Here is a 25,517-nt window from a genome sequence, read left to right as displayed (position 1 = left end):
TGGTAGCCCAGGTTGAGGTGCATAGGCTGAGATGACAGTAGCTAATCTATGATGAAGCACTAGTCTGATCTTAAGTACTCTGTCACTTACTCTAACGACCTCGATTACCTTATCCACCCATTTCTCCGCTAGAAGTATTCCTACGCCCCCGACCCCGTCAGTGTTCCCTGCCCAGAAAATCTTGTACCTGTGTTCTTTGCCTGTGAGGAACCTTGCAGAACCTCCTCTCCATCTTACTTCCTGGATGCAGCACATATCTACGCATCTCCGTTCAAGCATCTCAACAATTTCACCAGATATATATATATATATATATATATATATATATATACCTTCTCAACTTAGATTTATCCAACCTACAATTATTCCCATTTACTACCACAAAAATAAGGAAATTAAAAATTAAATAAATAAATAAATTGATTTTCGGATGTTGGGCAGCTGTGTGTATGATAACTCTGGCAACATCTGGCAATGCAAGCATCTCTTAGACCCAGGTATGCAATGCCTGTCACAGTCTCTGCCTTAGTCGCTTTCAAGCATTAGCTGTGTTTGAATGAAAAATATAAATCCGACATGCCACCAGATCAACTTACAACCTGTCAGCTGGAACGGAATTCGGTCGTAAGTCAAGGAGAAGGTGTGTGTGTGTCTGTGTGTGTGTGTGTGTGTGCGTGTGTGTGTGTGGGTATATGTACACTGAACCTCAAAAGATACGCGAAACGTGTGTGACTGTGAAATATGTTTTAACTTCATTATGTCAGAGATAAATTTTGATAAATCTGATAAAGTCAATTTCTTGGATGTGCTTTGACAACCGTCTATGAGTCGTCATTTGTTTGGGTAGTGGGTGGATCCAGCACATCGAGATTGTAGGATGTGACATGTTCAATACCGTATACCGTATACCCTGGGTGGGCATACGCCCACCCAGGGTGTTCAAAATGGCTATACACCGTTGGTACATGGAGTGCATGAGGCAGTTCACAAAAGCCATTGGCACCTGTGACCACACCCTGAGGAAACTGTCCTCAGTTCCATACGAATTGTTGGCCTTGGGACCACCTGGTACAGCTGTCTCTGGATTTCATCCCACAGGTGTTCAATTGGGTTCAAATCCGGGTGGAGAGCTGGCAGCAACATGGTTCTGATGTTGTGCTGATGCAGAAAGTCCATGGTGATTCTGGCCTTTTGGGAGCAATCATTGTCCTGCTGGAACATGTGGCATGATCTGGTCAATGTAGTGCTGCACTGTAATGCCACTCCCTCTGTCTTCACCAGCATTTTGGAACACATGGGGCCCAATTCTCTGATCCAGGCCTACAACATCCCAAACCATGATGCTTTGGCCACCCACGCATCTCTTTCCATAACATATGTGTCCCTGTAGCATTCACATCTCCTACGCTACACCCTCACTCTGCCATCCAAAGTGGAAACGCAATACCGGCTTTTGTCAGAGAAGACAACCTCCATTGTTGATGTCACCAATGTCAGTGCTGTGTATCTCAATGTAGTCATACCTGATGGTGGTGGGTGGTGAGGAGAGGCCCTTGAGGACAGGTTGTTGGTGGCCTGTCTGCGTCGTCACTGATGGGTTGCTGTCCAGTGCCAATGGTCTCGCGAGCTGTCACACTGGCTGGTCTGAAGTGATCACAGAGGTCCTGCCTGGGCGTGGATTTCTCTGCGGGCATTGTCTGCAGTGCTGTCGGTATTGTATTGCTATTGCCGGCAATATCTGTTGCTGACATGGACATTGTAAGCTTTCACAACAATCAGGGCATGCTGCTCTGCTTGCAATTGGCCGATAACTTGTTATCTTTGTGCTGCTGACAATTGGGTCATACTTAATTCATCCAAATTACACACACACACACACACACACACACACACACATACACACATCTGACCTTGATGTCAGCAATGCCATGGAACTCATTGTCAGAAGGAAGATGATAACATTCCTAGAAGAAAATAGCTTTCTCACTAATATGCAGCATCGTTTCCCTTTAATAAGGAGATCCCTTACATACTTATTCGTATATTAAAAATGAATAATCAAACAACAGCTCAACTGTTCAAATATGGACGTGATGTATCTCAACTTTGCCAAGGCCCTGAAAAAAGTCGATCATCGAATGATATCGTCACAAATTGTATGACCCTTGTATCACGGGGAAACTAGGGACATGGCTGCATTACAGAAAGTCACTACCAAGGGTTTCCCCTCTCAAAAGACATCGATAATAAGTGGGATCAGCCAGGGAACTGTATAGGGATCACTGCTGTTCATAAAGGTTCTCCCACCCATGCCCTCAGTCAGACGGTCTCATCACCTATGCTGATGATGTCTGAGTATTACACGGTCTCAAGGACTTACAGAAAGATATGAACACAAGATACAAATTGTCTGAAGAAAGCAACATAAAGTTTAATGCTGATAGATTACAAGCATTTTGATATCAACCCACAGATTCCACTTGGAATGCACAGGAGCAGGGTGTATTGCAATCCCAGACTTAGAGCCAGCACATGACTTGGGAATGCACTTGAGTGGCAATGTGTCTTTCTGTGTGAATATTACTAAGACACATATTCTAAGTTACCTAACACACATATACAGAAGTTGCCATACACACACGTGTGTGCACACGCACACATACACATACACACACACTGTTCTTTCAGACATTATAGTCAGGCAGTAATGATGAAACATTCTCTAAAGTGCATCAAAGACAACAGAACATTATTTTTATTGAATTCTTTATTAAAGTTTAGATCACACTAAAAGCAATTTTTTACTCAAATTTTATGGTTACATGGCAGTTTAGGGCAACATTATGTTACCATTAATAACAAACTTATAATACTCAAAATAGGTTTCAGATTGGAACATTGCTAACAAAATATGTTAATAGTAACTAAATCTATTTGTTACCAGATTTCTTTTAAGATACAAAAAATATGAAGAATTTAGTTAAAATAACTTTGTCATTATGAAGCTGGTGTTTCAAACATACATTAACGCAAATATTTCATGGAAGATTTTAATTGAGATCACTTAAAAACAGTAAGATTTTATCATAGAAGCAGGAGTTAGTCTCAGGTTGGTTGGTATTGAATGGTTTAGTAGAATTTCATTAACATCTCTTAGTAATTGCTATTGAAGGACTGAAAGTTAAACATATAGCTACCAGCTCTGGCCTATCACACTGTGCCATATATACATACTAAGGACTTAAATTCTCCATTTTATGTACATGTTTCCCACAGACATGAGATGAGCCAGATTCTTTATATTCTTCTTTTGTAATCCATAGATCATCAGTGGGAGGCTTACTAGCCAATCTAGAACCACCAATCCATGGAGAGTATTCACGTTCTGGTAGAGCAATGATATTAATCTCTGTGTCAGGTGGAGCCAAGGCACTGATTTCCTTTTGCATACGTTCAGCAAAACCTGGGAACATTGTTGAACCACCGGACAACACAATGTTGGCAAAAAGGTCTTTCCGGATTTTCTCATCACATTTCATGATTGAGTTATATGTTATTTTATGAACACCATCATATTCCATACCAAGTATACTTGGTTGGAACATAGCTTCTGGGACTTGGAATCGTTCCTTGTTAATGGTAATTACTTGTCCATCAGGTAGATCAACTCTCTCTTCCAAATCTGAAGAAGAGCATGCAGTCTCCATTTCCTGTTCAAAGTCTAGAGCAACATAGCAGAGCTTCTCTTTCATGTCATTTAGCTTTTTGTTCACTGAAGCCACTTCAACATACTTGAAGCCACGTTCAGTCAAGATCCTTATAAGGTAATCTCTCAAGTCAAGACCAGCAGTATTCTGATGGACAGTAGCTTCTGTTATAGTTGAAGCTTCATAGACAGGGACAACTTGGGTGATACCATGGCCTACATTCACAGAGATACCCGTCACACGGCCAGAATCAAAGAGGGACAAAACAGCTTGATTAGCCAACATTACTGCACGAACGTCAAACTTATCGAACATAATTTCAACCATTTTCTCTCTGTTTTCTTCAGAGTTACCAACAGACTCAGTCAACAAGACAGCATAGTCTTTGGCTGCAACGTTCAACTCTTTGAATGTATGATGCCAGATCTTCTCCATATTTTCCCAGTCAGTAATAAGACCATGTTCAATGGGATTCTTCAAGGCAAGGAAAGCTCTGTTACCTTCAGCTCCCTCTCCAACATAGAATTCTTTGCAGTTCTGCTTAAATATTTTATCCTGCAATACAATAAAATTCCAATATGAATTCTACAAACTTGGGTCAATAAAATTGTTTACATGATAGAAATAAAAGAAAGAATTACACAAACAATGAAATTTCCATAATCACTCCTATAATATCCTACAATCACTCCTATAGTATCCTATAATCAATCCTACAATATCCTATAATTAATCCTATAATATCCTATAATATCCTATAATTAATCTTATATCTTTCTGTTAAACACTTGAAATAAGAGTGAAATGTGTTTTCAGTATTTCTTCAGTAATATCCAGAACTATCCAGAACAAAGTTATTGCAAAAGTTTAACAGCATCACTCAAAATGGTACTTAGCTATGAACCTATATGTTCTGAGTTCAAATTCTACCGAAGTTCAAGTGGGCATTTCATATTTCTGAGTTCAATAAAAATGAAATATCACTCAGTTATGGATTGATTTAATCTAGTTCATACTCTCTAAAACTCGAAATTTACACCAATTTTAAGGAAGCAATATTTTCTTAATATTAAAGACATAAAATACAAAATTTATGCAAGATTTGAATGTAAAAATTGTGACATAAGAACTAAATATTCATAGGGTCTTTTCTTCGACATACATGCACACACACACATGCATATATATATATATATATATATATATATATATATAGAATGCATGTGGTTGTCTGTGTATGTGTTTGTGTGTGTGTATATATATATATATATATATATATATATAACTTTTATAAGGCCATATAGGCCAAGAAAACTCAGACAGGGGAAAATCTTAGGGTTTAACCCACCTTATAGCATGAATGTAGCCATTAACATAGCTAGGAGACTCTTAAAATTAAAAGATAAGCACTTCCTACATTCACACAAAAACCAGATCTTCAACGGAAACACTGTAAAATTTAGCTATAGTTACCTCCCCAACATAGGGTCGATAATACTCAACCACAATAAAGCTAAACACACCATAAATACCCCTGAAAGACACTGTAACTATAGATCTTCAAAGAACTGCCTTCTAAATAATAGCTGCCTGGAAAAAGAACTTATATACAAGGCAAATATCATGGATCTCAATGGAATGACAAACACGGATATTAGAATGACAGGCAACTTGTTCAAAAGAAAAAGCTACACACGACACCTGGTGTCATTTAGAGACAAAAATAAAAGATATGCATCATCCCTATTCAATATGATATCGACATTGAAAGAAGGAGGAGTAAGTGTAAGCGACCCCTAAATAACATGGAACATGATTGTTTAAGCCAGAAAATACAGGGGACAAGTACCAAATGTGAACTCTATATCACTGAAAAGCTAAATATAATCCAGTGAACAGATAACATTTTAAATATTAGGGATGAAACCTTCTCTCCCTGCATACAGAGCGAGGCCGTTGCCAGTACCGCCTGACTGGTCTTCGTGCGGGTGACACGTAAAAGCACCCACTACACTCTCTGAGTGGTTGGCATTAGGAAGGGCATCCAGCTGTAGAAACTCTGCCAAATCAGATTGGAGCCTGGTGTTGCCATCTGGTTTCACCAGTCCTCAGTCAAATCGTCCAACCCATGCTAGCATGGAAAGCGGACGTTAAACGATGATGATGATGATGATGATGATTAATAATAATAATAATAATAGTAATATTATTATTATTATTATTATTATTATTATTATTATTATTATTATTATTATTATTTCTTCAGATCTGCTACTACCTACCAAGCCTTCACAAAGAAAAGAGAGAGAGAAAAAAGGAAAATGTCCTCTCTATTTGAAGACTATGGAAATATTTTAAAACACATTTCATTTAGTTTTTCTTCAATTTAATTGTTTTTCTTCTTTTAGTCTTAGTTGAAAAAGTCAAAAAGATTGAAACCAGAACTAAAATGTATTTCATGATAGAGTTATTTTAACATTATCTACTTTGTTTTATTTTCCCTATACATATCGAGATGTGTATATGTGTGTGTGTGTGTGTGTGTGTGTGTGTGTGTGTGTGTGTGTGTGTGCATGTGTTTGTCTAAAAAAAAAACGGAATAGTTCACCTAAAACTCATGCATGCCATGTGAGTGGTGGTTTTTAATTATTTAAACAAAAGTACAGTTTTTGTTACATGTTGATTAGGAATTCAGTACACAACAATATGTATCATCAATATATGTATTATATATCCAAAAAAGAAGACACTCTAAATGTAAGAGCCATAATGTGTCTACAGAATTGACCAATGGCTTGCATTCATAAAGCACTATAAGTGACCAGCCATATAATTAGCTTCCTATAAATATATGTGTATGTATAAATAGTCAACATACCTTAAGTTTGGGATAACCAACAAGTGAAGGTAACACAGTTCTGTCTTCATATTCACCTCCAAAACCAGCTTTACATGTATATGATCCATTATCAATAACAATAGAAGCAACCATGTTTATGTTTTTTAAGTCAGATAAAATATTCCTGGCTAAGGTATAGAAATATTAATGTTCAGTTTGTTAGTGTTGCTGCTTGTGGAATGTGAGCTTGTCTCGAATTCAGCTCCTGGTCCTTGGTAAGGGTAAAAATGTTATGGGAAGCTAGGTATGGTAGTAATTTATATACGTTTCATGTTCTGTTGAACTGACCAATAAATTTTACTGTTTGCGAAACAAGGAAGGTTTCTTTAAAGAAAGTATATATATATGTATTCAGTAATTAGATACCATATTGTTTTTAAAAAAATGTGGTAAACCATACATTTGTCCACATGATATTATTGTATAAATATTTTAGAACAAACAACCTTCCTTGTACGAATTTTCTTCACTGGAATTCTCTTCCTGTTTCTATCTTCCCCCAAAGGTTTTGACTTCATTAGGAACATTCATAGCATGAATCACACCGACTGAGAAGGGCCTACAAAGGCCTCAGGGATTGCCTCAACCACCAGGCATGGAAGTCAAAAGAAAAAGAAACACCTTCACAAATTGATAATGACTGATTCTGGATTTATAACTCAATTCTGGAGCCCAAATTATATTCTATTTCATAAATAAGTGCAGGCATGGCTGTATGGTTAAGACGTTTGTAAACTAATTATATGGTTCTAGGTTCAGTTTTGCTGCATGTTACATTGAACAAATAAGATCTACTATAGCTCCAGGCAGATCAAAATCTTGTAAATGGACTTGATAAAGTGAAGCTAGAAAGGCCATCTTAAATGTGTGTATATAAATATATATAATATATATATATATATATATATATATATATATATATATATATATTCAACTTTACGATGAAAGTAAACAAACAAAGTTTGTTCTGTTTTAGAAGCGTTGATATGTATTGTAAGATACAGAAATAAATTTATTTCTCAAACGTGTGATAATGCTATAAATAGCGTGATCAGGATAAATTATCCATATATTGCAGAAAAATACGTTAATGGCCAGCCATGAGAATCAAACTCAAAAGAACAAACTTTGTTTGTTTACTTTCATCGTAAAGTTGAATTTAACGTTAGCGTCTTATGAAGCTAAATTTATAAGTTCTAAAAAATGCAGAAGAATTCTTTGCTGGGCAGTTTGGTTTAATGGTAAAACACTTGACATGTAATCACAGAGATGTGAGTTTGAGTCTCATGGTTGGCCGGTAACGTATTTTTCTGCATTATATGGATTATTTATCCTGATCACGCTATTTATAGCATTATCACGTGTTTGAGAAATAAATTTATTTCTGTATCTTATATATATATATATATATATATATATATATATATATATATATTTATATAAGGGCATTACTATATAATAACACCTCACGCCATGAAGGACTCTAAGGTCAGACTACTATAAAAAAGCACATCTTTACCGAATGCGAGGAAATGCAACTCTCAAAGCCAACCCCTTATATAGTGAGTTCAAAAAAGAAAAACGACAAAATAACAAAAAAAAAAACAATAACGCGAGTACGTGATACAGATATTGTGTTACTGGATGCTCGGAAAAGGAAAAAAAGTCAAGGTAGAAAATGCTAAAATAATTTTATAAAAAACATTTCAGTACCGGTTTCAGTCATTGAGACTTTTATAACTGTAAGTATGGAAAACAATTAAATTTTGGAAAAATTAAAAGAAAAGTATTTTAAAAGAATATTTGCATAGTATTCAAATAGAAAGGGAATTTTCTTTGTTTCTGCCTGTCTCTGTCTCTCTTGCTTACTTTTGTGGGTTCGACCTCGAACCCACAAGAGTAAATATTCTTTTAAAATACTTTTCTTTTAATTTTTCTAAAATTTAATTGTTTTCCATGCTTACAGTTGAAAAAGTTTCAATGACTGAAACCGGTACTGAAATGGTTTTTATAAATTTATTTTAGCCTTTTCTACCTTGACTTTTTTTCCCATATATATCAACTCATGTGTTCCTTTTCAACCTTATATATATATATATATATATCGATAGATAGAAAGAGAGAGCGAGAGAGAGTTTTATAATAGTATAAAATACAATTATAATTAAGGGGATAGAAGAGACCATAAAATATACGCTAAATTGTCAAACCATTTAAAATTATCACTTTTATAGTCCACACCTGTTGAAATCGGGGGAGTAGGCTCACAGACATTCATAAAATAATACAACAGTTAGCCCTGGATTGATCAATTTATCAATTTCTGGATTAGTTTAATAACTTTTCTTCATCGACAAGGCATACCAAGGGAAATAATTGAGATATTTATACATACCCACAGGAAAGCTGGCCACTGATAAAAATCATTAACAATTTTATCCTTTATTATATGTATGTATGTATGTATGTATATATATATATATATATATATATATATATATATATATATATATATATATATATATATATATATATATATATATGAATGTATGCATGTAGACACATGCATATATATGCGTGTGTGTGTGTATGTGTGTGCATGTGTGTATGTGTGTGCATGTGTGTATATGTGTGAATGCCTGAACTCACTGGCCGATGAATTCGTAAGTGCCTTTCTTATCGTTGATTTTTGGTGTCGCATGGCCAAGAATTACCGTGAATTTTTTTAGAGACACTTTCAAATTTATCAGAATATTTGGACTGAAGATTGGAATAGTGAAATTTTTATTCACTTAACCATGAAACGATTCGTATCCAATTAACTAAAGACTTGTTTTGTTTATGCTTTTCCCTCCGGTTTTTTGTTCTATGTGTGCCATAAATATCACCATCCGTTTAGAGAAAAATTTGTAGTTTGACTGCTATTTCTAAATTTTCAGTATGTTGGAGAAGCAACTCAATGCTAATCCCTGTATATTTATGATGATAAATGGTTTTACCGATAAAGGTTTTTTCATACTGAACTACTTGGCAAAATTGTTAATTATTAATTCTATTATTAATTGATGATTCCCTGCCCTTATTCTTGTATATTTTATATTTGATATCTCTAAGTTAGATGGTTAAACCGTAATCCCTCCATACGGGACTTCTTTTCATACGGGACTATTTGTGACGCACATGGAATAGATTTCTTTGGGGTGAGATGCCTGAACTCACTGGCCGATGAATTCATAAGTGCCTTTCTTATCGTTGATTTTTGGTGTCGCATGGCCAAGAATTACCGTGAATTTTTTTTAGAGACACTTTCAAATTTATCAGAATATTTGGACTGAAGATTGGAATAGTGAAATTTTCATTCACTTAACCATGAAACGATTCATATCCAATTAACTAAAGACTTGTTTTGTTTACGCTTTTCCCTCCGGTTTTTTGTTCTATGTATGCCATAAATATCACCATCCGTTTAGAGAAAAATTTGTAGTTTAGAATCAGTAGTTCTTTGACTGCTATTTCTAAATTTTCAGTATGTTGGAGAAGCAACTCAATGCTAATCCCTGTATATTTATGATGATATATATATATATATATATAACAAGAAGTAAATTATAAATTATGTTTCTTTTGATTGGAAAAGACGAATATATATAGGACTGCCGGAGAGAAGTGCTCAAATGATATTGATTGAGCCAGAGACACATATCAATAATATAATTTAAGAACAAACATTGAATTCAGGTTAACAAACTTTATATTTCCACGTATTTTCACAATTTCTTTCAAAGTGCACAGAGGAAGGTTCTTGGTCAGAAATTGTAAAAAAAAAAAATCTTTGTTCTTTCTTTCAATTTTTTCTCTTACTCTTTTTTAAAAATCTCATCATATCTAATTGTAAATATAATTCAGTACTGCTGGACTTTCAAAGTTTTTTTACAATTTGTGTGCACAGAACAGGGTTCTACAATAGAAATAGTAAAAGAAGACCTTTTGTTTTCTTTCCAATATTTTCTCCTATCCTTTATTCCTATATTTAGCTACAGGAAGAATTTATGAGAAAAACGTCCTCTTTTCTTTAGAATAACATAAATATTATTAGCGGGTTTAGCTTATATACGAAGGAATGGATTGTTAGGGGTCAGTTCATAGATGTCTATAGATAAAATTCGAGGTTGATGTTTACATTTGTATAGTAAACAAGGACATTTAGGGTTGCAGGCAAACACCCATTGTAGATATTGGTGTTTAGAGATTTAGACAAAACCCCATTATAGACAATGGTATTCAGGGAGCTAGGCAAACAAACGGCTTGCGTTTAGGGAGCTTGAGGAATATTTATTATGGACAATGAGTATTTAGGGAGCTAGACAAACATTAATTATGAGAATTTAAGTTAGGAGTGTTTCAGGAGATAGATAAACAATTATTAAAGACAATGTTGTATAGAGAGTATGACGAAAGTTTCATTACAAATCATTACTTTACAGACAAGGAAGTTAATTTCAAACATAGCTGTGAAAACAGCAGAAAGATTGGGTATTTCACCCTTATAAGGTGGAGAAAAAGCTGTCAGCAGATGGCTAGGAGATTTGAAGCTGCACCCCTCAGGTATCAGCTGAGTACTTTACCATTAAGCTAAACAGCACACTAGCAACAATTACCATCAAATTAAATGCTAAATATAAAAAGTCATCTATTACACTGCTCCAGTTTTATCTTTCTTATTACAGATGTTACATATTTATATACCAGTTTTTTGCAGTTACTTTAGAACAAACTGAAAATTCAACATGTCCAGAACTTCACTGTCTGTTATCCAAGAGTTGAAATAGTTTAGACATCCTCTTTGATACTTATACATCTGTTCATTTTCAATTCATTTTTTGTAGACTTTGCTGACAAAATTTTACACCATTAGGCTTCCACATCTTTAGCACATATTAATTTGCTCTGTTGGCATTAATTTATTTTCATCTGCTAGCTTTTTATGCCAGTCACCAAGAAATAATTGTTTGATGTGAATGTTGCTTGTATATTTATTTTGGCTTTGTGTTGTGATACGAATGTGACTTCTATGATTAAAATTCTTTTATGTGAGGAATTTTATGGATTGTGCAAGTATTATCTTTTAGTATTTTTCTATCTAAGTATGTGTCATATAGAATTATGCTGTAAATGCATAGTGAGCCATCAAGAAAGTGTTGTTCAAGTATGTCCAAAGATGTGGAGTCTTGAAGGTGGTCCTTAATAGTTTGAGTTTACATACTTGTGACTAAGATTTTTGTTTTTGGGTTCATATCCTATATTATTAATTTTAGTTTATGGTCCCTTGTGATGCATTTTGTGTTGTGTTTTATAAAGCTTTTGATTATGTATTCATCTGTTTGTTACTTATATATTTGATTTTTATAATAAATTTTATGTTTGATTTGTGTATGTTCATTGGATTTTTGTTTTTGGGTTCATATCCTATATTATAAATTTTAGTTTATGGTCCCTTGTGATGCATTTTGTGTTATCATCATCATTATCATCATTGTTTAACGTCCGCTTTCCGTATTAGCATGGGTTGGACGATTTGACTGAGGACTGGTGAAACCAGATGGTAACACCAGGCTCCAATCTGATTTGGCAGAGTTTCTACAGCTGGATACCCTTCCTAATGCCAACCACTCAGAGAGTGTAGTGGGTGCTTTTACGTGTCACCCGCATGAAGGCCAGTCAGGCAGTACTGGCAACGGCCACGCTCGTGTTTTATAAAGCTTTTGATTATGCATTCATCTGTTTGTTACTTATGCATTTGATTTTTATGATAAATTTTATGTTTGATTTGTGTATGTTCATTGGATGTATTCTTTGATGTATTTGTTACTATTCCTCTCTACCTCAGTCTACTACTCTCTTGGAATAGACATTGTGAATTTCTTTCTCTTGTGCCTCACTTCTTAGTTTGAACTTGACAAAGACAGACGTACAGTTGAAATATCGTTCAACTAATAAAAGATCTTACAATCGAATCACGCTCTTCGTCTTGACTGTTACCTTTGTGAAGAGTTTCGTCAATCCTTTTTAAAATATATTATTATTATTATTATTAATTATTAAGGCAGTGAGCAGATAGAATTGTTAGCATGCTGGGCAAAATGCTTAGTGATATTTTGTCTGCCACAACATTCTGAGTTCAAATTTTGCCGAGGTCAACTTTGCCTTTCATCCTTTTGAGGGCGATCAATTAAGTACCTGTTAAGTACTGAGGTCGATGTAATCGGTTATCCTTCTCCCCCAAATTTCAGGCCTTGTGCCTATAATAGAAAAGATTATTATTGTTATTATCATCATCGTTATTGTTATTAGACAATATGAAGACTACGGTGGATTCACTATTAGGCAGTGAAGTGTAGGATAATTTCAGGGTACATCGATAAAAGATAGAGGAGTACTTATGGTGAGGAGCAAAGTCAGAATCAATGATAGTAAAAAAGGTCCTGGATAAGCTCTTAACATTTAAGGAGAAAGGGGTAGTACTAAAGTAGGGTTCCCCCCCAGCTTTTATTAGGTAATCTGGGGTGGAGGATCATGTTTCCTAGTTGGTATTGAGGATTCTGTTCTATGTATAGGGTTGAATTTTGCACGGGTATTGTAGGGGTGTGCGAGAGGTGGCGGAATATGTTGCCGTTTACGCTTTTTACAGTTCCTAGTAAAGGGTTGAGTATCCCTCTCAACTGTGAGGGATGTTGCCTTCATGCTTTTAGGGTATGTTGACTTGGAGCTGGGTAGTTCTTAAGCCTAGTGTTAGATAGGAACATTATTTTTGCAAGAAGCCACTAGCTGCAAGTGTTCGATTGTAATAGGTGGCATGGTTATGGAGTATTACCTCGGTTGTGGATAGATTAACTAATCTCTCTCCGATGATGGAATATCAACATTTGGAATCTTCACTCGACACAATGTTCCAATAGCTGGGATATCCTAGAAACAGCTGTCAGAGACTATCTAAACCTTTTATTATATACCTTAATTAAATGTTCTTGTCAAGTCTTGCCAAACTGTTTGCCTTTTCTTTTCAGATTTAATATATATATATGCGTGTGCGCGCTTGTGTTTGTATGTGCGCGCTTGTGTGTGTGTGTGTGTGCGCGCGCGCTTGTGTGTGTGTGTGTGTGTGTGCGCGCGCTTGTGTGTGTGTGTGTGTGTGCATGTGCGCGCGCGCTTGTGTGTGTGTGTGTGTGTGCACGCGCGCGCTTGTGTGTGTGTGTGTGTGCTGTGTATCAGATGTGATTTTAGTTTGTCTGGAGCTATAATAGATGGTATTTGTCCAAAGCGCTACAAAGTGGGATTCAACCTAAAACCACATGATTTCTTAATCAAACAGTAACGTCTGCACTTACATAGGTTGATCAATAAGTATCCGGACTGTTGCTATATTAACGAACCTAAAGCACACAGAGTAAAGCCGCTTGGCACAGACTGACCTTGAACTCTACTGTGCGTACTTTAGCTTCATTATTATAGCAAAAGGCCGAATGCTTATTGATCAGACCTCGTATATATGAAATAGAAAATATTTTATATACATTTCAGATATATCCTTAACCAAACAACCATAATTTGGGCCCAGAATTGAGTTACTCATCTAGAATCAGTCATTAACAATTTGTGAGGTATTTACTTTTTACTTTCTACTTCCTGGGTCTGAAGCTAGAGACAGTTCCCATGGCCATTCCCGACCTTTCTCAATTGGTGTGTTTCAAATCTGGTGGTAAAATGTTATCTGAAATTTCATCCACTAGATTGAAATTTCATCCAACTGATATAGTTTAACTTTCTTCCTCAAACGTTTTTACTTTCATTAAACACCAGCAGTCAAATCCCACCCAATTCCACATTCCATAAACAACAATATTAAGAAAACAGACATTTATATTTCTATATTTTAGCCAAGATTCATGCTATGTATGTTCCTCTTGAAGTTACAATGTTTTAGCAGAAGATAGGACCAGGAAGAGAATTAAAACTCTTACAAGACTTGTTTGCTCTAAAATATTCATACGATATCACGTGAACAAATGTATGGTTCACCATTGTTTTGAAATAACATTCAATATAATAAATCAAATATATGTACGCAGTTTCTTCCTGGAAATCTTCTTTGTTTTAAAAAAGAAAAGATATTGGTCAGAAGTAGAAAATAAAATCTTTTCTAAACAGTTTACCAACAGCGTTAAATTTGATCTGTTAAATTGAAATTTCACCCAAGCGATATATATTAATTTCCTTCCTTGAACATTTTTATTTTCATTAAACACCAGCAATTAAATCGAACACACTTTCACATTCCACCAACAACAATATTAACAAAGCATTTACATTTTTAAAGTTTAGCCAGGAACATTTTATCTAACATGGCTGGTGTAGTTCATCCTGTTGTCATTGATAATGGATCACATACATGTACAGCTGGCTTTGGAGGTGATTATGAACCAAAAATTGTCATTCCTTCAGCAGTTGGTTATCCTATATCTTCAGTAAGTTGATTACAACTTGAATCTCTAATTGTACACACACACAACTTGATCATAATGATCCTTGTTTTAATGTCTTCTTTTCCATATTTGCTTGGGCCAGGTAGAATTCTTCATGATGGATATTCTACACTGATACCTTTAATGTCAGGCTATCCTTCACCTTTTTCCAAATATCATACAGCTGCTGCTCTAATATGAAGAACATTATAACTTGTAAAAGTCTGCAAGAGCCTACCCACTTGACCAGGCATGTACAACAAACTCTGTAATATATGAGGTATTACAGAAAAATTACATTGGGTTATGTGAAGGGTGAATTCAACAGACGTTGTGCAAACCATCTATTTTCTTTCAGGCACAATGATAAAAGTAATGCAACTAAATTGGTTAGCCATGTATGGAATTTGAAGAGCAGCTCCACACCACACACAGTTAAGTGGAGAAATTCAAGCCATATGTTAATGGATCTAAGAAATGCAGATCTGAAATTTTGAACAGATGTAGACACATGGACAGGTTTATTTTATTGAATCGGAGGGTACCACCTACTCTGGATTGAGTTGCTGTCTCGCAAACTTTGACATATTTTCTGTTATTTTGTTCTAAACCAATTGTAATTAATGAGCTTTCTGCAATCAGGGAAGGATGATGATATTAGTTTTTTTGATTTCATTTCATTTTTCTTATTCCACTTTTTTCATGTTTTTTTCCCACATTTTTTCTTATTTTCTCACTGTCCAGTTTCCTTGATTTTAAAATATACTAGACTACCCATGACCCATTGGGTTACTTGGAGACTCAGTTTCCCAGCAACAGGGTTTTGTTTCGCGGGTGTTTTCTTTTCCAGGTTATTTCGCATGCTTTCAACGAATGTGACATCAAAATCACATGTAAATGGCTCCTTTCCTCCAGAAAAGGAAAGATTTGGCTGCTATTTCTTGCACGTCCTGCTACCACGTAACAGGTATGCCGGATCCTTTATCTCAAATAGCTGTTATGTAGTAGCAGGGCGTGCCAGAAATAGCTGCCAAATCTTTGGGTGATATAACGTTAAATGCACTCGAAAAATACCTAGGTAAAAAAACTATTTCACACCAGGGTCACGAAGTTCATGATATATATGTCTATGTATGTATGTATGTGAGCATTTATGTATGTATGTGAGCATTTATGTATGCGTGTAGACGTGTCTGCATGTGTGTATATGTGTATGTATATGTAAACGTATGTTTATGTACTGATATGTGTGTCTGTTCAAGTTGTATATATGACCGTTACTCTGTTGAAGGTTGTATGTATATATATTTATTCTAAAAAAATTTTTAAATCGTATTTTTCGTTGTCAAATCAGTCTAATCGAAAGATTAAACTTCCTTCCCTTTTAGGATGAAGTTAAATTCGGAACATTTTTACATTATGCACTGTTTTGGGTATTTCTACCCCAAACCCCGAATATCTCAATAACTACTGCTTCAATTTATGTGAAATTTGTTTCATTCCATTCCTATTAACATGTCATGATAAACTTCATTCATAATATTTTCCCATTGTGTGCCAGTTTGCCCGGGTACCATTGCAAGCAGGCCAGATTGAAACTAATTTTTCATGTATTATAGATATATAATGCATAAAAAAACCTGGAAGATTGCTTTAAGACACATTGCTTACTTAATAAATATGTCTGTTCAAGTATCATAAAAGCAGAAAAGTATTAGTAGCTCTTTCGGTTGTGTATTAAATTGATATATATGTGTGTGTGTGTGTGTGTGTGTGTGTGTGTGTGTGTGTGTATACATATGTGTGTATGTATGTATGTATATATATATATATATATATATATATATATATATATATATATATATATATATATATATATATATATATATATATATATATATATATATATATATATCTGTAAAGATATGTGTGTATATATATATATATATCTGTAAAGATATGTGACACTTATTCAGTAGCCATGATAAAACTCTGAGTTTCCGATGCCAGGGTGAGGGGTCCACTCCAACATCTCTTCCGTTATCCAGCCACCGGAGATTCTTTTGAAAAATGACCGTTAGACCCAAAGGGATAACTGAAGAGATATTGGAGTGGACCCCCAGCCCCACCCTGGCATCAGAAACTCAGAGTTTTATCATGGCTGCTGAATAAGTGTCACATATCTTTACAGATACATTCCTCTATTTGCATAATATTGAGGTCTCTTTCTTTCTTTGGTTGCCATTCCAGCCATATATATATATATATATATATATATATATATATATATAAAAATTCAATAATAGGACAAATTCTTTTACAAGAATTTATCAAGTAGCTAGCGTGAAAAAAACCCCATAAGGGAAAAAATCCATCATTTATTCCCGAAATATATATTTATATTTATATAAGGGCATTACTATATAATAACGTCTCACGCCATGAGGGACTCTATGGTCAGACTACTATAAAAAAGCACATTTTTACCGAATGTGAGGAAATGCAACTCTCAAAGCCAACCCCTTCGTTTTTTTAAGGGGTTGGCTTTGAGAGTTGCATTTCCTCGCATTCGGTAAAAATGTGCTTTTTTATAGTAGTCTGACCTTAGAGTCCCTCATGGCGTGAGGCGTTATTATATAGTAAATATATATATATATATATATATATATATATATATATAAATAAAGATGAGAATATGCATCTGTGTGAATCCCTAAAACTTGAGAACTACATAACCAATTTCATTCAAATTTTACATATGCTTTACTTAGGGTCCATGTAGTGTTTTAAGCCCCCCCCCCCCAATTTTTTAACTTCTTGCCTAGTGCGAGCCCAGTGCAATATCACATCTCCTCCACTATTGTAGTATTACGTGTCAAAAGTGAAACAATAACATCTCTCTATTCTAATGTCAGATATTTTCACTTTAATACTGAAACTATTAAAGTGAAACTATTATCTCACATATATACAGGCATACATACATACATATATATATAGGCTATGTATATATATATATATATATATATATATATATATATATATATATATATATATATGATAATAATAATAATAATAATAATAATAATAATAATAATAATAATAATAATAATAATAATAATAATAATAATAATAATTTGTCTATGTGATCTCAAATTTTAAAACAAACATAATTTTCTTATGGTTTCTTAAACATTCACTAGAACAACACTGTACAAATCCAAATATATGGTACCCTAGGTATAACACCTACATGAACTTCTAACTTGTTGTCTCTTGAGGTCTCTGGGTGAGACTTGGATCCAACATGTACAAATGCAAAGCAAAAGTCAAACATAAAATAATAATAATTTTAGGGAATAAAATCCAAACTTACAGGGAAAAAAATTCAATCTAACAAAACTTCCAAATATAAAATATATGTATATAATTCAGAGAAAAACCACTATTAAATAACTCAGTAATGAAGAATATAATTCATACCCTCCAGACAATAAATATATCATAAACACCTTATTCTAAAAATACAATAAAGTACATTAAAAAATAACTAGTAAATGGTATACGAATGACTACGCACGTTTCATGGCTATATTTTCAAATGGTTAACTAATAAAACCAATTCGATTATTAATTCTATTAATAATCAAATCGATCTATAATTAAATCTATTCAAAAATATAGCCACTCGTCAGGTCTAAAATAAAATAAAGATAATAATAATAATAAAACCAATTTACGTATTGTAACTTATAATAAATATTAAATAAATATATATTAAAAAAATACTTATTTTAACAATGAATAAACAAATGATCGAAAAACATTTAACAATATTTCTTAAAATAAAATTATAACTTATCTTTTCGAAGAATTGCAGTTAAACGTGTGTGTATGTGTGTGTGTGTGTGTATATATGTATGCATGTATATATGTGTATATATATATGTGTACATATGACATGTACATCTATATATATACATCTACATATATATATCTATACATATACATCTATACCTATACAGCTATACATATGCATGTATACATACATATATACTCACAGTGGGACTGAACCCTGGACCATGTTTTGGAACCAAGCTTCGTACCACACAGCCACACCTACACATATGTATGTGTGTTTGTGTGTGTGTGTATGAGTGTATATATGTATGCATGTATATATGTGTATACATATGTGTAAATATTATATGTACATCTATATATATATACATGTGTATGTATATATATATACATCTATATGTATACATTTGTGCAGATGTATACATATATATATATGTATACATATATATATATATATATATATATATATATATATATATATATATATATATATATATATATATATATATATATATATATATATATATATATATATATATTTATATCAAAATAAGCAACAAGGATTTTAAAGATGGTTGCAGTACGCACATTTCATGCTACTCCATTTATTTAAGTAATGTGAGCATTACATAGCCAAGTCTATCAGGCTAGTAATTGGTTCTAGGCAAAAATTCTGTCTCTGATTTTATTGTCTCTTATCTAGTAGTAATAGTATAAGGGACAATCACTTCTAAGGAAAGGGAAGGTGTAAGCATTATGCATGGACATGGCTATAAAGGATATGGTTATAAAGGTTGGTTTTTTTTTACTACTATCAAAATGTTGAGGAATTAACCCTTTCAGATTTGGTACAAGGCCAGAAATTTTGGGAGAGGGTGCTAGTTAATTACATTGACCCCGGTGTTCAACTGGTACTTCAACGATACTTATCGCTTCATTTGGGGAGAACTTGGACTGAAATCCAGGTTCTCCCACTTTAATATTTGATATATTAATATAAATTAATGACTGACTGTTTTGGTGATTAATGCATATTTATTATAAAGAGGCCTGCAAGAGGTGGGCCATTCTTAGGATAAAGAGAAGGGGGTTCAGTATTTGAGAAGAAGAAATGGGCCAGTTTTAAGCATGATGCTATGCATTTCTAAGACTTGCTTATCTCTTCATTCCTAAGATGGGCACACCCGATAATCTTGCCCCATCTCGTCATTCCCAGGACTGATTCACCTCCCTATTTCTAAGGACCTCAACATTTTTACTGCTGCCTCTCCACTTCATTCTTACGTCTGACTCATGTCTTCATCCCTAAGAGACCCCCCCTCCCCATTATCCCTATGATTGCCACACCACTTCATTTCCAGTACTGACCAACCCTTTCATATCTAATATTGCTCCAACTCTTCCTTTCTAAGACTGGTTCACTTTTTCATCCTTAAGACTGGCCACCCAATTCAGCCCCTAATAGCTACAAATTCTCTACAAAACTCTAATGAGACCTTGTTGGAGTACAATTTCCATGTCTAAGATGACACACACACACACACACACACACACATGCACACGCACACACACACACACACACACATCACAAACCACTCCATCAGAAAAACCACCTGACTAATTAGCATGAAGTTACTCATCAACACCCCCTACTAGTCTCTAGCCCACATATATATTCCGTGTCCACCTAGCACCTTTCTGATCCCTATGTTCCATCCTCTCCTACCCAACCAACATTTGAACCTTGGACCTCTGGAATTTTCGCTCTTCACATGTTTTCCCTCCATCTATCGACTTTCAAATGCTCAAGAGAAACATTAACCCTGTTAATCTCACTGATTCTTAGGGTGGCAAGTAATATTCATAAACACAAGCCCCCTTCTTCTGGACCAATAACAAAAGACCCTTCCAATATTTGGGTGTCATGTCATATTCTTCAGCTCAGATCTGGCATAATTTGTATATTTCATGTCTCTAATTAAGACAATATTGATTTCTAACATTGACCCAAGACTCAGCTTTTAAAGAGAATGAACTAGATTAAAACAATACATACTTGGTTGGTGTTTACTTTTATTGAGCCCAGAAATATGAAATGTGCTCTTGACTCTGGTAGAATTTGAACTCAGAACATATACTTTTGCAACTAAGTACTATTTTGACAGAATCTGTTATATACTCATAATAACTGTTGCATGGAGGAATGTTCTGGATAGGATTTTACTTACTTAAGAAACAGTGAAAACACATTCACTCATTTATTTCAAACTTTAACAGAAAGATATGATTGGACTAATCATGGGATATTATAGTATTTAATATGGGATATTGTAGGATTAGTTATCAAAATTCCATAATTCATGTAATTCTTTCTATAATTCCTAACATCTCAACAAATTGAATTAACCAACTTTCAAGAATTCTTATTATATTTCAGGGTGGAGTGATTGGAAATGAACTCAAAGACTACTTCAACAAAAAGGACTTTGATTACAAGATTGATCTTGATTTGAAGTATCCTATTGAACGTGGTATTATTACCAACTGGGATGAGATGGAGAAGATTTGGCAGTATATATTCCAGAAGTTGGAAGTTGCACCTGAAGAAAGCTCTATCGTGTTGACTGAGGCTATTTGTAACTCCAAAGACAACAGAGAAGAAATGGCCAAAATTATGTTTGAAAAGTTTAACGCTCGCACATTATGTATTACTAATCAGGCTTCATTGTCAGTTTGTTCTTCTGGTTTTGCCACAGGTATCTCTGTGAGTGTAGGTCATGGTATCACCCAAATTGTCCCTGTCTATAAAGGGTCAATTATACAAGATGCTGCTGTCCAGTGGGAGTTTGGTGGTCAGGACATGACAGATTACCTTACGAGGATGTTGATTCAATGTGGCTGTTCCTTTGACAGTCATTCTCAAACGGAAACTGTCCGTAACATCAAAGAGAAGTGCTGTTATGTTGCTCCAGACTTTGAACAGGAATTGCAGACTACAGCCTCTGAGAAATATAAATTACCTAACAAAAAAGTCATTACCATTGGCAAAGAAAGACTCCGAACACCAGAAGTTATGTTCCAGCCAAGTTTAATTGGTGATGAATCTGATGGCATTCATAAACGGATTTATAACTCAATCTTGAAATGTGACAATGCTATTAGGAAAGACATGTTTGACAACATTGTATTGTCTGGTGGTTCAACAATGTTCAAAGGTTTTGCTGAGCGTATGTTAAAGGAAATCAGATCCATCACAGCAGAGACCACAAAGATTAAGGTCATTCCTCCAACAGGATGGTGGCCTGGAAATGCAAAATTTACTTCTCTGCTTACCTCTAATGACATGTCGATTAACAAAGAAGAATTTGATGAACAAGGCCTATATAATTTTCATTAAAAATATATGTAATATGTTTAATGTGTCATTATCAGATACACACACACACATATATGTATGTGTATGTATATACATATACATACATACATACATACATATATAGCAAGTCTCATAGGCCAGTGTTAATTGTTAACTACTAAACTTTCAGATCCTCAGTGACAATCACCAGGGGATATTAAGGAACACCTACTAGCCCTTTCAATATCAACCCACCTGAGACAACCCCCTGCTTCTATGTTAAAATGTTTCTATTTTAAAGTGAGTTCCATTAGAAACTTCCATGTTAATTTATGTTCAAAACACCAGCATCATAACGACAAAGTTATTTTACTAAATACTTATTTTGAAAATTAATTTTAACAAAACCAGTTTATTTTATCAATTAAAATTTATTAAATTCTTCCTTATTTTCTAAATTAACAGAAACAAACTTAAGTTGTTTCAATAGAAGTATGATATCAAAAGTGCTAATAATGACAAAGTTATTTTATGAAATTCTTCATTATTTTTGTATGTTAACAAATGGTTTAAGTTAGTATTCACGTATTCTGTCTGCAATATTCCAATCTGGAACCTATTTATATTATTATTGGGTTGGTGCATAATTATTGTGGCTTTTCTTCAACAAATTTTCTTCAACAAAAACAATAACATGAAACAAAAACATCTTTAAATGATTATTCTGGAGCATATTCACCATCTACTTCAATTACTGCTTCCCATTTGCTTGGTCAGACTATCATTTAAAGATGTTTTTGTTAAATATTGTTATAGCTTTTGTTCAATAAAATTTGTTGAAAAAAAGCCACAATAATTATGCACCAACCCAATATCAGTTTGTTATCAATAATGATGTAATGTTGCCCTAAACTGCCATGTAACCATAAAATTTGACTAAAAATTACTTTTTGTGTGATTGGAACTTTAATAAAGAACTTTTTAAAAAATACTGGTCTGTTGTCTTTGATGAACTTTGGACAAGGTTTTTTTCATAACAGGCTGAGTGTAATGTCTGAAGAATGAGTGAGAGAGTGAATGAGGGAGTGAGTGAGTGAGTGAGTGATCGGATGGGTGAGTGAGTGTATATATATGCATATATGGGTACAGGAAGTCACAAAACATAAACAATACGAAATACGAAAACATGAAATATGACAATAAAATTTTGTATGTGAACAATGAAAGAAACAAATGGAGAACAAGACAAGTAACATAAAGAACGACCCTCTATCAGTTGTCGGCTGTTTTTCTACTCCAAATTCCAAGCAATTCATGACAATATGTGCCTTTGAGAAAACAGTTCCTCTTGCGAACCCAAATAAAATTTGGGATTTGTGGAGGGTCAAACTTGGTAACAAAAACAGGACAGTGAAAACAAACAATGAGGACCGCTAAGTCATATGAGGTAAGATGGTGAATGCTGGAGGAACAATCTGTGACAGGAGAAAAGATAGGGGAGGAGACAGACAAGAATGCATCTGGTCTGTGCGACAGACCAAAAGAAAAGAAAGATGATCAAGTGGGGAAAAGAAAGATGGATGATGGTCAAGTGTGAGCAACGAGAGAGAAGAACAAATAGAAAATGGTGAAGGGGAGAAAAAAGAATTAGAGAAAGGAAGAGAGAGAAGACGAAAGGGGGAGAGAGAAAGAACAGTACAGGGCAGATTCACATCAAAATTATTAAGATAAACTTACTTGGAAATGGGTGCATGGTGTTCAATCACGTAATAATGTAAATAATATATACATAAACATATGTACATACTTACATATATATTTATATGCATATATGGGTGCAAGATGTCACAAAACGTAAACAACATGAAATATATGTGCATATAGAAACATGTATATATATATAAACCTTCTTGGCAGTTGGCTATAATGATGCTACACCAGTCACTGGTTCTAACTCTCTCGTGGAGAACCTGGTTAACTATATGGGTCACTAGGTCCTATCCCACTTGGCCAGATATTTTAAAAATCTCATCAGTGATTCTTGATGGGGCAATATATATATATATATATATATATATATATATATATATATATATAATAATAATAATATTAGGGACAAAATCCAAAATTACAGGTAAAAACTCAATTCAAATCAATTTATAAAATATTAAAATTAAATTGAGCTTTATAGATTATAATATATAAAAATATATAGTCTTAGGGAAAAGAACCAAGGTTCATGAACTCATCGATGAAAATCCACTGCCACATATAGAAAAATTAATAACTAAAAGCACATTAATGAGTATAATATAAAACAAAGTAAATATCATAAGATAAAGATAGTAAAATGACTACACGTGTTTGAAACACGTGTAGTCATTTTACTATCTTTTACTCATTTTACTCATTTATTGTGCTTTTAATTATTAATTTTTCTATATGTGATAGTGGATTTTCATCGATGAGTTCTTGAAACTTGGTTCTTTTCCATAAAACTATATATTTATATATATATATTACAATAAAAATTTTAATTTTGGACATAGAGTTACCAAAAGGTTACATATCCATGAAGGCCAAAGCCGTTTGGACAGCTCGTCAGACTCTATACAAAGACAAAAAATTTAAACTTTTTACGATGACTAGACAAACAATTCACACACACACATAGTTACAGGCAATTATTTAACAGGCACAACCTAAGGGTCTCCTCTAGTGCACCTAACATAAAAAGCATTTTAACAAGCACCCACAATACACGAGAGGAGACAGGTTGCTCTTTCAGGATATATAATAACTGTCCAGTAGGAAGCTGATGCAAGGCTGAAGGAGTCATCTATGAAGCTACGAACATCAAGTGCATGTGTTTTTCATTGGCTAAACTGGCAACATGGCCATCCCCAAATACAACAATATATATATATATATATATATATGTTCAATATACACATAATTTTTCATGTCTGGCCGTATAGCCTTTTCCGTTTGTTTTCCTGTCTTGTTTTCTGTCCGCCACTACATTCCTCCATGGTACAAATTTAATTTGTGTATACAAATTTAATTTGTGCTCCGTGGGAAGAGCCATTTTAACGATGCGTCCTGCCCTAACTCTTCGAAACGCCTGTGTTAGAATGGGGACAGCTGATGAAGGAAAATGTTCTCTATGTGGCCTC

The 25,517-nt window shown here is 34.1% G+C and overlaps 2 protein-coding genes across 2 annotated transcripts; one reads left to right on the top strand and one right to left on the bottom strand.

Moving 5' to 3' along the window:
* Positions 1-2,749: 2,749 nt before the first annotated feature.
* LOC149130861 (actin, cytoplasmic-like) lies at positions 2,750-6,974 on the bottom strand. Its single transcript, XM_089343312.1, has 2 exons — positions 6,586-6,974; positions 2,750-4,262 (listed from the first exon to the last, which is right to left on the bottom strand). The coding sequence occupies exons 1-2, from the start codon at positions 6,697-6,699 to the stop codon at positions 3,234-3,236; spliced, it is 1,143 nt and encodes a 380-aa protein (XP_089199438.1). The 5' UTR covers positions 6,700-6,974; the 3' UTR covers positions 2,750-3,233.
* Positions 6,975-14,643: 7,669 nt separating this feature from the next.
* LOC106867574 (actin-1) lies at positions 14,644-23,304 on the top strand. The gene is made up of 2 exons (XM_014912487.3): positions 14,644-15,128; positions 21,424-23,304. The coding sequence occupies exons 1-2, from the start codon at positions 15,006-15,008 to the stop codon at positions 22,381-22,383; spliced, it is 1,083 nt and encodes a 360-aa protein (XP_014767973.1). The 5' UTR covers positions 14,644-15,005; the 3' UTR covers positions 22,384-23,304.
* Positions 23,305-25,517: the final 2,213 nt, after the last annotated feature.

The sequence above is a fragment of the Octopus bimaculoides genome, chromosome 27, assembly GCF_046866305.1.
Source record: "Octopus bimaculoides isolate indiv1 chromosome 27, ASM4686630v1, whole genome shotgun sequence".
Taxonomy (NCBI): Eukaryota; Metazoa; Mollusca; class Cephalopoda; order Octopoda; family Octopodidae; genus Octopus; species Octopus bimaculoides.
This window is presented reverse-complemented; position numbering and strand designations above follow the sequence as displayed.

Excerpts from the sequence above, each read along its gene's own strand:
- LOC149130861 (XM_089343312.1), bottom strand. The coding sequence starts at position 6,699 with ATGGTTGCTTCTATTGTTATTGATAATGGATCATATACATGTAAAGCT. Across the intron at positions 4,263-6,585 it reads TTGGTTATCCCAAACTTAAG|GATAAAATATTTAAGCAGAA; the intron begins GTATGTTGACTA and ends ATTGTATTGCAG.
- LOC106867574 (XM_014912487.3), top strand. The coding sequence starts at position 15,006 with ATGGCTGGTGTAGTTCATCCTGTTGTCATTGATAATGGATCACATACA. Across the intron at positions 15,129-21,423 it reads TTGGTTATCCTATATCTTCA|GGTGGAGTGATTGGAAATGA; the intron begins GTAAGTTGATTA and ends ATTATATTTCAG.